The sequence below is a fragment of the Vanellus vanellus genome (assembly GCF_965231255.1).
Source record: "Vanellus vanellus genome assembly, contig: HAP1_SCAFFOLD_40, whole genome shotgun sequence".
Classification (NCBI taxonomy): Eukaryota; Metazoa; Chordata; class Aves; order Charadriiformes; family Charadriidae; genus Vanellus; species Vanellus vanellus.
The window spans coordinates 1347724-1360140 of NW_028127876.1; the positions used below are offsets into that span (position 1 = coordinate 1347724).

Below are 12417 nucleotides of genomic sequence, written 5' to 3' on the forward strand. Positions count from 1 at the left end.
GGACATTTGAAGGTCCATCTTGTCCAACCTCCCCTGTCTTCGGCAGGGGCATATTCCAGTAGAGCAGGTTACTCAACGCCCCATCCAACCGGACCTTGGATACATCCACTCAGACCCACAGAACGGTTTGCATTGGTTGAGTTGGATTTTTGGGTGGTTTGGGTTCCAACAGACCAGGTTGGTCCCAGCCCTGTCCAATCTGACCTTGAACCCCTCCAATCAGACTCATAGAAGGTTTGGGTTGGTTGAGTTGGATTTTTGGGCTGGAAGGTTTGGGAACCAGTAGAGAAGGTTGGTCCCAGTCTCATCCAGCCTTACGTTGGACACTTCCAGTCATAGACCCACAGAACGGTTTGTGTTGAAGGGGACCTTTGAAGGTCCATCCAGTCCAACCTCCCCATCATCGGCTGGGACACCTTCCAGTAGACCAGGTTGGTCCCAGCCCCATCCAACCTGACCTTGAACATCTCCAACCGGACCCAAAGAACAGTTTGGATTGGATTTCTGGGTGGTTTGGGATCCAGTAGACGGGGTTGGTTGCAGCCCCATCCAACCTGACCTCAGACACTTCCAGTCATGGACCCAAAGACTGGTTTGGGTGGGAGGGGACCTTGGAAGGTCCATCCTGTCAAACCCCCCAATCACTGCAGTGGCCGAGAATAAAAGTAGTGCCACGAGTGGGGCGGGTGCTCCTGCGTTATTGTATCTCATCCTATTGTATTATTTTATCTCTTTGGTTTATTTTGTTTTTTCCTCTTGAGCTGTTGAGCAGAGATGGTTCTCATGCTCTCTTCCCATCTCGGGGGGGTCGTTGGGCTGCGGCGTGGGGCTGCAGAGCCCGGGAGGAGAGGACAACCCCGAAGAAAAGGTCCCCTTGCCGCCCTCCACCAGCAGCGGTGGGATGGGTGCAGGGACCCTCCTGCCATCGGCTTATCCCGTCCCCTGCGGGAGCCTTTTTCTGCAGCAAACCGACCCAAAATGACAACGGCACGTTGGTGCTTCTTGCTAAATGGGGAGGGGGGAGAAAAACAAATCTATCAGTTTGCTCTGTAAGAATGGAAGCGGAGCATCCCCAAACAGGGCTAAAATCAGGCGGCTTTTACAGGATGGGGTTTTGCAAAGCTGCTGGTGCCAGTGCCCCATGGTGACGGTCAGAGGGGGAAGAAACTGGTTGAGCCCTTAAAAAGAGGAAAAGAAAAAGGCTCGGAGGAAGGGAAAGGTGCAGTGCCGGGGTTTCCTTGCTGCTGTTCCTCCGGGATGCCCGTGCGCGTCCCCTCCACGCTGCCCTCCGGGCAGGACCGTGCTCGCTGCTCCGGCTCTGCCTCCCTGGAGGGGAAAGGTCCCGGCGCAGGAGAGTCCCCATCTCTCCCCCCTTCCCAAAAGAAACTTTAATTACCGGAGAGGTACATTATTACGCCCGTGACCCACAGTGGCTGTGGGGCTGGGGGGCTGTGGTACCAGCCCTATTGCTGCCCTACCCTTAAAATGGAATTATACACTTCTAATATAGGACAATTTGGTTTTCTTTTTTCCATTTTGTTTTCCTCCCTGTAAAAGGAGGGAGCGGGGCGGAGCTTCACTCCCTCCTGGCAGGGACCGGGAGAAATGAGAAAATCAGGATCTAATTTCTCATTTTTCAAAAAGTCTCCATCTGACTTTCAGAAGCTTGAGACACTGGCGTTTTTATAATTTCAGTATGTTATACAGCAGAAGGCCAACACTTTTGTTAGATTCATGAAAAAGTTAAGAGCCCCTGGGAGATAGCCTCCCAGCCTGCAGTTCCTAGACACATCCAGGCTTACTACAACTGTAATTGAGAGCTGGAAATCTTTTTGCTGGTTTATCCACTGCACTTTGGCTTGTGCTCAGTAGCACTCCAGTGTCATATGCAAATCTATAGCCTGGGATGAGCCAGTGACTTGGAATCCACCATGACGCAAGCTACAGCAAAGACGCACAGATATGCACAGTGAACATTGTACCCCTGAGTGGCTGCCAAACCTAGTATGCTAAGGGAATTAAGGCAGAATCTTACTATTGACAACTAAGCATTGCTTCAATCTTGCAAATGATGCTTTTTTTTCTCTGTTTTAACCTTCTTGCTTTAACTGACATATCTTGATATCTGTAGAAACCCGATTTCTTTCCCAGAAAGAAAGAAAATAGGACTCTGGACAATTAGAACATCTTCCTACTAATAGTAGAGGATGAACAGGACAACCTGCTTACACTATATCCTTCAAGCCACTTCCCACTGCTTAGGTTCATCTTGTATACTAATTGAGACCAGGCTCGCTCTTAATTTATTTTTTAAAAAGCCATCTCCTTATACAAAACATGTATTAAGCAAGAGTCTGCAATTTACCTTGGGCTGGTCACATCATGGGTATTATGGAACAACTTCTGTATCTTGTTGCTAGAAACAACTCCCACTTTCACCAGGTAGGAATAGGCTTCCACGTGAAAAGCCCAGAAGTGCTTCCCTTTGGCAATCCCAGTGTCGCCAATGATGTAATCCAGGGTTGTGTAGCATCCGACCTGCATGCGCTCAGACCCCAGCAGTAGAGGAAATCCAGCCCTACTTTCCACAGAGGTTCTTCCTGGGTTCAGCAGGAGATGTTCACTGTTGTACCCGCATTTGTCATCAAAAAGAAAACTGAGAACTGAAAAACAGCATCCCAAAAAATTTTCTCTTACTTAAGTATTTCTGTGCTTATAAACTATATTTTAAGTCATGCTGGCACTAGAATTCCTCGCTTTTAAAGGCTACCAGGAACATTACGCAAGCTAACACAGTCTCAGTATGCTGCCTACTTAACCTGTTTGTTAACAGTGCTTTTAAACATGTATACAACCGGTAACAGTGTAGTAGAAGTCTGGGAGCTACTGGAAACCACCTACAGCTCTTAACACCACCAGCAGCTCGTGGACATAAGAAAACCCAATACCTGGGGCTGGAGGCGTACGCAAGATAACTTCTCGGCTCCAAGGGCTGGAGATGGATCCTTTATATCCTCGAACTCTGAAGGCACAGCTGCTGTCGTCATCGAGATCAGATATTACTTTGCTCTTGCTGCAAACTTCGATCTCCTGCCACGTTGTACTCTCCTCTTCTCTATTAAGCTTATGATACTCAAGAACATAGATATCAGCTGAGTCTGTCTTCCCAGGGCATTCCCAACTGATCAGAGCTTTGTTGTACATTTTGCTCTGCTCTTCATTGATTTCTGGTATTTCTAGACCTGGAATGACAGAGATTCAGGAGAAAAAAACCTCAAATGTAGATACATGTTGTTTTAGAATTAAACACAGAAGCCCTTTGTTGAGTGGCTACAGCACTGGGGGGACAGTGGGGGGGGGAATCTGACTCAGTCAAAGAGTGCAGATGAGGATGGGTCTGTTCATGCACTTAAATCCTTTCTGGTTTTACTTTGAAAGTTGTATTATTTATTTTTGCTGGCAACTAAAAAACCATATAAAAACCTATTCTTTTCTGTCATGCAATCACGACAAAAAGCTGCTAGGAAGACCTAGTATTACTTAACTACAATATTTTGGAAGCCAATGTAAACTGGTTCTGAATGCCATGGCATCTTAGCTTCTTTATCAAAGCTGAAGCTAGCATTGCTGCCAGGTAACGCCTTGTGAATCACAGAGGCAGAAGGGACAATGCAAGTCACAAGATTGAGTTCTGCAACTGCAGCCCTGCACAAGTTTTGCCTCTTTCCAGAGAAGCCCTTAAAGCTATAACTCAAGAAAGACGTGATGCTCTCATAATTTACCATTGGAATGGAAGGACAAGTCACCAAGGATCTCTTCTTGCTTGGCTATGTCCATCACAAAGTCCTCGAAAGTAGTTTCAGCTGCTGGCTTGAAGCTCTTGAGAGATTCAGTAGCTTTTTGGATTCTGAAAGCACAGAAGCAGAGGGATGGCAGAAGAGGGAAAAAGGAATTCACATGGGTGCATTCCTTAAAGCAAAACCGCTAGGTTTTGCTTTAAAAAAAGTTCTCTTTTCAGGTACTTACTCATGTGTCCCAGAAACTTGTCTCTCTAGACAGAATTAAAATGCAAAATTTAAAGGCCTTTTGTACATCAGTGTAAAGATAACTAACAGGGAATCTTTTGGTTGGCAGAGCATTTTAACAATTTGGGGCATTACATTCAAAGAACAAAATAGGTGTGAAGCGCTAATGGAGCACAACTATTCAGATCAAAGAGTTTAAAGCCAGAAGAGACCTGTTAGATTAACTTGCAAATACCCGATGCAATCTCTGAGCAAAGGACTGTATCAGTGAGCTGAATGGGTTACCCTTCCACTGCAGTCCTACTGAAGAAGGCTAGGCGTTGGCGCAGGACAGAGCCCCTCCTCTGGGCTGTTTTTTAACGCACACTGTAATATAGGAATTTCTACTGAATGGTACCGGGACCGCCTCTGAGGCTCTGCAACACAAAGTACTTGCATTCAGTACTTTCCTAGCAGGTGTCCAAAGAATATGACTGACCAGACATCCCTGGAACAGTACCTGTACCTCGAACGGAAGATAATTAATAAGATACCTGACATGAAGTTGTTTTGCTGTTTGAACAAAACAAGATGGATCGGTTTCTTTAAGCAGTTCTTGAGCAAGTCCTACAAGGCCATTATTTTCCAGGAGCCCTTGAGATTCTTCTGCTTGTGTTTGCAATTTTTCCTGCCTTAAATTCTTAGAAGCTTCAATTGCCCTAAGAGCTGAGGATTTCTTCTCTTCCAGGACATGAGATAATTTCTCAAAACTCTGAGATGCTTCTTCTTTAGCTCTTTCACTGTTGCACTAGGAGGGAACAAAAGACATTTTAGACGGATCCCACAGCACTGTGGCTGTGTACAGAAACGTACTTAGGGTTGTTCAAGAGATCAGAGCAAACTAGTCATCTGTTTGACTGACAAGACTAACGAGCTTTGTTATGCTCTTCAACACTGAAAATGCAATCAGCACTGCACCCAAGCTAGTAAGCGTCTCCTACGTTAACACAGAGAGGAAAGAGCAGGAAATTATTCCTCCGATTATGTATTGAGTTACGCACAGCGTTTGTCTAAATAGTTCATGGAAAATCACTGTAAAAGCAAGTCAGCGTCTGAAGTCTTCATGCCCAAGACCTAGGTGCTCTTCCACCTTCCCCAGTCACCCTGAACTGGGAGTCCAGCCCAGTTTCTCCCCTATGCCCTGTAGTGCCACCTCTGATGAGTGCCCTGGATTAAAGGAACTATGAAGCACAAAGGCCATCTGCAGCAAGATACAGGCAGGGCCAGGAGCTCCTGCCAATTTTTGCCATTGCGTTTTTCAGCTCCTATGTGAGCTCCCAGCTCTGACTCTTCTGCAGGGAGATTTTGCCCTTAATTCTGACTTCACTGCAACATCCTCAAGGTAAACAGACAGCATAAATTGTGCAGCACCACTCATATGCAAGAGCTGTAAGTCTAACCCACCTCTCTTTGGGTAAGGTATCAAATAAGCTTTATGTCAATTAAATTCACAGCAGCACCCAAAACTTAACTTCCCTCTGTAGGTTGCCCAAATTTCCCACACTGTCAGGATTAGGTCTTACCGTCTGTGACTCAGAACCAACACAAACTGTTCAGAAATGGTTTTGCTGGCTAACAAAAAAAAACCCCAAAGGATCTGGAACACTTCACTGTTCCATTTGGAGTCCCTGCTGTGTCCTTGCAAGGTCCATCCCCAGACAACCCACAAGCCACTCTCACCTCTGTTTCTTTCAGCAGCAGATCCAGCTGCATGATGCGAGCTTTCACCTGGCTCTCCTTACTGATGAGGTACTCGATATCTTTTGAAAGCTTCTCCTGTTAAAATAAAACAGCAAACTGGCAGGCAGAACAAGGGCATCCCACCCAAACTGACAACAAGCACAGGTGGGCCACCCAGCCAGCACTCAGTTTCTGTAGTTACGAGGACAAGAGCCTGCCATCAGTTATGAGCAGCAACCCTGCGGAGAACTGCTCAGTGACCCGCCATGACTGGCCCGGGACATCAGGCCACTGCCATGTGCAGGACTGGTGGCACAGCCTCTGAGGAGAAGAGGTGACAGCCTCAGCTGGCTCATCCTTCCCCAGCCACAGCAGTCACCTTCTCTCTTAGGCTAGGAACACGAGTCTTCAAGACGTTACCAGAACTAATAGAAAAGCCTCATAGGTTATTAACTCATCTGTAGTAAGGTTTGCTAGAAAAATGAGTGGTTGGAAACTTGAACTTAGGAGTGTCTCTGCACTTCCTTAGTTGCAAGAGTTAACAGCTGTACAAGAAAAGCCTTGCAAACAGGCGAGGAGGCCAAAGAGTAGAAGGCAGGCTGGGATGGGCTTTTTTTTTTTTTTTCTCTCCTGTGAGCAAGAGAGGAAGCAAAGGAAGAAGAGGAGGCAGCAGCAATCATTCTTTAATAACAAAGCAGTGTTTGCAAGTCTGCCCTGTTGTATGGTGCTTAGGGAATCAACAGCTCTGCAACTTCAAAAACATACAGCGTCCCAGCAGATAACTGCCGATGCAGATTCTTCAGGAGTGCTTCTGAAGTATAAGCTAACCCAAGCCACAAGGACACTTGCCTTAAAAAAGCCAGATTGTAAACCATTAACTTCTTAAACCTTCTGCATTGGTCAGTACTGATGCACAGTTGGCTAACATAAGGTGGAAGCGCTTTTAAGGGGTTCTGTTTGAAGCCTCATAGAAAATATAGTTTAGTTTCTTAGCCGCACACTATGTCACACTAATATATACATTAACAGATGTTGCACAGCAGCATGCCTCATGACTCGTTCAGTGTCCTCCAAACACACGTCCTGGCATCCTGCCAGGGGAAGTTTGCCCTTAAACCCGAGGCTCAGTGCTCTTCCCCCTTCTTAAGGCCAGGTCCAACAATATTTACTTTTACCTTAAAGGTTTTGTAGGCAGTGCTTATGGTTGTTACTCTGTGGTTTGCATGACATCCACCCAGTTTACATAGACGACAAACAGGCCTTCTGCAGGTTTCACAGTACGTTTACCCTCTCCATTTCATGTTCTGGACACATCAAAATCTGGAAGAAAAAAAAAGAGAGCAGAGAGAATGCAGGTGTCCTTCCAAAAACGGAGGTGCTCAACAAACCACCAAAACACTCAATTATCCCACAGCAGCGTCTGACTTATCAGTGGGTATTTTTTATATTCTGTTTATCTTCCACCTTTTACATTTGTCCATGCCAGTGAAAGCCAGCAGATGAAAACAAACAGTTTCACCAGGTTTACAGTGAGTGAACCTGTAGCAATGTCTGTGTACACATCACATAGCCTCCATACTGCAATCAACCATTTTGCTAATCCCTGAAGCTGTCTGCACACCTCAAGCTCCCCGCACTCCAGTTCGGAGATGTAAATGCAATACAGAACATGTCCACCCTGTCAAATTTAACCCTGTTCACACCGGCATCTCTTGAAACAGCTATGAACTGTTTCTTAAAGCAAGAGTTGACATAATACTGTAATGACTGAGGTCTAAGCTAGACTCTGACCAGCCACATAGCCATTGCTCTTGGAGCAACAAATGAAACGCAGCCACCACCACCAGTCACAGCCATCTTAAAGACAAAAGGCCCCAGTGTTTCAATTTTTCTGTCTGACTCCAATTACAAGTTGCTCATGCTGAGCGCTAATTCCAGCAACAGCTTAAACAGCACTGTAAAAAACCTGGTGTTCACTAAAACTCATCTTTCAAAAACTGAGCGTGTTGAAATAACTGCTCAAAGAGGGAAAAAGTGCCGCTCAACTCCAAGATCGTGCAACAGATAAAGCCATCTAAAAGGCACATAAAGTAGCATAAACACGGACACTCAAAGCTAAGGTTGCAGACCATCTCCAAAACCAACTCTCAAGCTCCAAATGTTATCTTAGGCTATGGTGAAAAGCCCAAAGACAAAGGAAATGTTCAGGAAAATTAGCTGTGCAGGCAGACATCTCCAAAAACTGCAGTCATGCTGTTAGTCTGTGGAAGCAGTTTTTCCACAGCAGTGCACAGTCACACCTAACGGAAACTGCACACTTTTATTCATCTCCTCGTGTAAGTAAGAATTACAGCCTGCAAGCTAGAGACCGAAGAGGTCAGCAGATTACCTTGTCTAGTTCTCTCAGAATTCAAGAACAATCAGCCCAGTATCTGCTTCTCCCATCCCCACCACACACGTTACAAAGTGCTCTCCAGTCTGGTTGTGAATGAAAGCGGGTTTATGAAAGGTGGGTTAACCTTGACCAGCAGCCAGACAACAACCAAGCTGCTCACTCGCTCCCCCTCCTCAAGATGATACGAGGGGAAAGATGATCATGGGTCAAAACAAAGACAGGGAAATCACTTACAAATTATCAGTTCATTGCCAAGTCAAGTAGACTTGGATAGTCAGAAACTATGACTAAATATTTTAGACCATTCCCCCACCTCACTTTTTTTTTTTTTCCCCTAGGCTCAAATTACTCCTTCATTTGCATTTGCATTTCTTCTTCTCACTCCCGCCTGGAGAGGCACACGAGGGATGGGAAACGGAGGATTACAGTCAGTGCATAACACTCCATCTCTGCTACTCCTTCCTCATTATAAGTTTCCTCTCTTCATCACAGGTCCTCTCCACAGGAGACCAAGGTGTTTGTGGCCAAGGGGACCTGTTCTCATTTCTTTCTGTCTTACTTTTGTCCTCTACACTCACAGAATGGGTGAGGTTGGAAGGCACCTCTGGAGACCGTGTAGTCCAAGCCCCAGCTGAGGCAGGGTCAGCTACAGCAGGTTGCTCAGGACCTTCTCTCGGTGGGTTTTGAATAACTCCGTTATTAGAGACTCCACCACCTCTCTGAGACACCTGTTCCAGTGTTTGTTCACCCTCAAAATTCAAAGCTCACTGGGAACTCCTGAGGCTTTGGAAGATCTCCATTGGTGGAGAGTTAACAACCTCTTTGGGCGGTTGCAGTGTTCCAGTGGTTCCAGAGTTTGACAACCTTCCGAGTCTACTCACTGGGAACTCCTGAGGTACAGTTGGCTCCCTTGCCTTCATTCCCTCCCATCAGGCATTGAGACACCTTAATAAGGTCTCCCTGAGCCATTTTTTCTCCAGACTGAACAGCCCCAGATCTCTCAGCCTGAAGAGGACTTCAGGTGTGTAGGGGCCATCGTGTCCACAGGCAGGTCCATGAAACTCTCCACGACAGCGGACACAGGAGATGTGATGGGACACCGTACCACAGACCTATGGCACATCCTCCGCTTGAACGGCAGGTAACCGTGGCTGAAGAAGACACCAGAGGGGAAGGAAACACTGGAAACTCTTGGGGAGAGTGAAAGAGGGAACGGGGAAGGAGGGCTAAGACAACAGTGACAGGAAAGGAGAAGAGACAAATTGTCCCTTCCCAGGGGCGGGCTCACAGGGGGCGGGCTCACAGGACACAGCCAAGGGGGGTGAAGATGTCTATAAGAGCGTCCCACCCTGTGCCTGAGCTCTGCTTCCAGCAACAATGGCCCAAGGAGCTGCTCAGACATGCAAGTTTATGCACGTACCTTCAGACAGCGCTGAGTAAGAAAGCAAGGCCTGGAGTTACTAGGAACCAATTAAGGAAGCTAATTATGGCCTTCAAGCATGAACTGAAGTCCTCCAACTTCTCCAATAACCAAAGCACCCACTGAACCTTGCTCCCAGACAGAACCGCTGTCCTGAGGATAACAGTTATTGCCCACCATGTCAGGGATGAGGTGGACTCTCCTTCCCAGGCCCAAGGGGGTTAAACCCACACCTTAGACTGAAATAACGACTTTTCAGAGCAGCACTGGCACAGTTGGAAGCCCATCATCACCTGAAGGGCTCTGAGCTTTGCACCAGGACAGTGCCCCTGGACGCCACGGCCGCGGCACGAGGAAGCAGTGACTCGGGGCACTTACAGTCACCGTGAGGTTCTCCCAGGTGATGCCAGACACATTGATCTTGTTGCTCTCCCAGAACTGCAGGGTTTCGTTGCTGGGATGGGTCGGTGCCTCACACTTACAGCTGGGAGGAGAGGAGCCAAGACAGAGGTGAGGGGAAGGCGATGGAGGTGCAGCCCTGAGCTCCTGCCAAGGGGCAGTGGCACTTTAGGAGGAAGAAACCCACTAGGAGATGGTGAGGAAGTCCAGCTTGCTGTGCGTGTGCACAGGGTAGGCCTCTCGCAGGTGACTCAGCTTCTCCAGAGCCTCATAGATGAAGATGATGCAGATGAGGGAGGCGAAGGCTTCTTCGGTGAAGCGGGTGATGTAGCACACCAAAGAGCTAGCGTCAGTGGCCACCAGCACCGTGCAGAAGAAGGCGGTCCACAGCCCAATGCACGCCGTAGAGAGAGGTAGAAGAGTGCGTAGTCCCTGGGAAAGCAAAAGAAAATGCAGGGTGGAAAGGGCAGCAAGAGGCTCCGAGCCATGCCTTCCTTTGGGGAAAGTCGGCAGCAATTCAGGAGCGTGTCAAGGCTGCGGATGGTAAATGCAGTTTCCACGTCCTACGACAGACAGCCTCGGGGCTGCGGCGCAGGGTGTGGGCCCGCAGGAGGAGAGGCCAATTATTTATCATTCTTTAACAATTACCTTGTGTTAATGCCTCGGAGGCTAATTGAGGTCAGGTCCCTGTTGTGGAAGGTGGTGTTCTCCCACATCACCCGGATGCCCTAACAGCGAAACCGGCTGGGTTTGCACCCAGTTACCTGCTGCCAGCAAGTTGGGGCTTCATAATAAATTTAATTGCAATAAGAGAGGTTAATCTCCCATCACAGTTGCCACAACAAAAAGACTGTCATGGAAAATATCCATTTTGCCTGAAAAGCTCCTGCTTTTTCAAAAATCATCAAAACATTTGACCAGAGAACTGTTTGGATATGTGGGTAAAATATATTTCCACTTCCAGCAAAAAACATGCAAAAAAGTGCCCGAGTTTGTACTGAGAGGAAAGCAAATCTTCCCTCATTCCCAAACCAGAGTCATTTGTCTCATCTTCCCTGTGCAGCCCATCTCGGGCATCCATATCCTTGTGGTTTCTCCTCCTCCAGCTCTTTCACTTTAACTCTAAAAACCCTGAACCACCCATCCATCCTTCAGAGACCGAGGGCTCCTGCACCGTCACATACTAAAGCAGCAGCGCGTGATGTCTGTGACACAGAAGACAACTTAAATCTACCAACTACCACTAAGAAAAACATCTTTTCTCCATCCCTGCCTTCTTCTGAAGGCGCTCGCAGCACCTGGCCGCAGCAGCCAGCCTTACTTGCAGAATTTGTAGAGGATCTTCTCGAACACGAGGACGGGGCCGGTGCTGCCGAGGATGGCGAGAGGTTGGCCAGCAAAGAGGAAATACACCACGCCGGTCATGGATGCGCCCAGCAGCGACTCCATGGCCCTCTGTCCAGGGAAGAAAGGCAGCAGCGAGTAATTAAATCATTAGAGGGAAAACCACAAGTGCAAATTCACTGCAGCAAGGACTTGTGCATGAGTGTTGTCCTCCCTCGTGCCACCCAACAGAGAGAGGTGCTCACTATGTGGCCGTTGGTCGCCTCCCCCAGCAGTCCCCCAAAGGTGATTGATGACGGGGGACATGCAGGCACAGTAGAGGAAGAGGAAGGACGCCAGACACTGCAGGCTCAGACCATCCCGAAAGTCACTCCAGAACCAGGGGGCTTTTCGCTTCACATCCCAGATCAAACCTCCAAAGAGCCTGGAGGAAGGAAAAAAAATTAAACCATTTTCGTGGAAGACCACGTTAAGTTTTCTTGGCTGAGGAAGGACAATCGCAAGCACAGAGTAACTTCCATTGCTAAAAAGAAGTCTCCTTCTCCCATTTTAGCCCCAGGAGAAACTGAGGCATACAAAAAAAACACAGAATCACAGAATAGTCAGGGTTGGAAGGGACCTCTGGAGATCATCTAGTCCAACCCCCCTGCCAGAGCAGGGTCACCTACAACAGGTTGCACAGGACAGCGTCCAGGCGGGTTTTGAACATCTCCAGAGTGGGAGACTCCACAACCTCTCTGGGCAGCCTGTTCCAGTGCTCCACTACCCTCAAACTGAAGAAGTTCCTCCTCATGTTAAGATGGAACTTCCTATGTTCAAGCTTGTGCCCATTACCCCTCGTCCTATCAATGGGCACCACTGAAAAAAGACTCCTCCCATCCCTCTGGCATCCTCCCTTTAAGTATTTGAAAGCATTAATAAGATCCCCCCTCAGTCTTCTTTTCTCTACACTAAAGAGACCCAAGTTCCTCAGCCTTTCCTCATATGAAAGATGTTCTAATCCCCTAATCATCTTCGTAGCCCTTTGCTGGGCCCTCTCCAGCAGATCCCTGTCTTTCTTGAACTGGGGAGCCCAGAACTGGACGCAGTACTCCAGATGCGGCCTCACCAGGGCA

General features: G+C 47.7%; 1 protein-coding gene across 1 annotated transcript in view; it reads right to left on the minus strand.

The window, feature by feature from the left end:
- Positions 1–2361: 2361 nt before the first annotated feature.
- LOC309684910 (E3 ubiquitin-protein ligase TRIM36-like) overlaps positions 2362–12417 on the minus strand; it is a gene marked incomplete at both ends in the record, with an annotated part of 81845 nt that continues 71789 nt past the window's right edge. The window contains 7 exon segments of the mRNA XM_082500748.1: positions 2362–2663; positions 2949–3242; positions 3783–3907; positions 4559–4812; positions 5745–5840; positions 6920–7025; positions 7027–7064. Of these exon segments, the coding sequence (XP_082356874.1) occupies positions 2362–2663; positions 2949–3242; positions 3783–3907; positions 4559–4812; positions 5745–5840; positions 6920–7025; positions 7027–7064 (1215 nt within the window).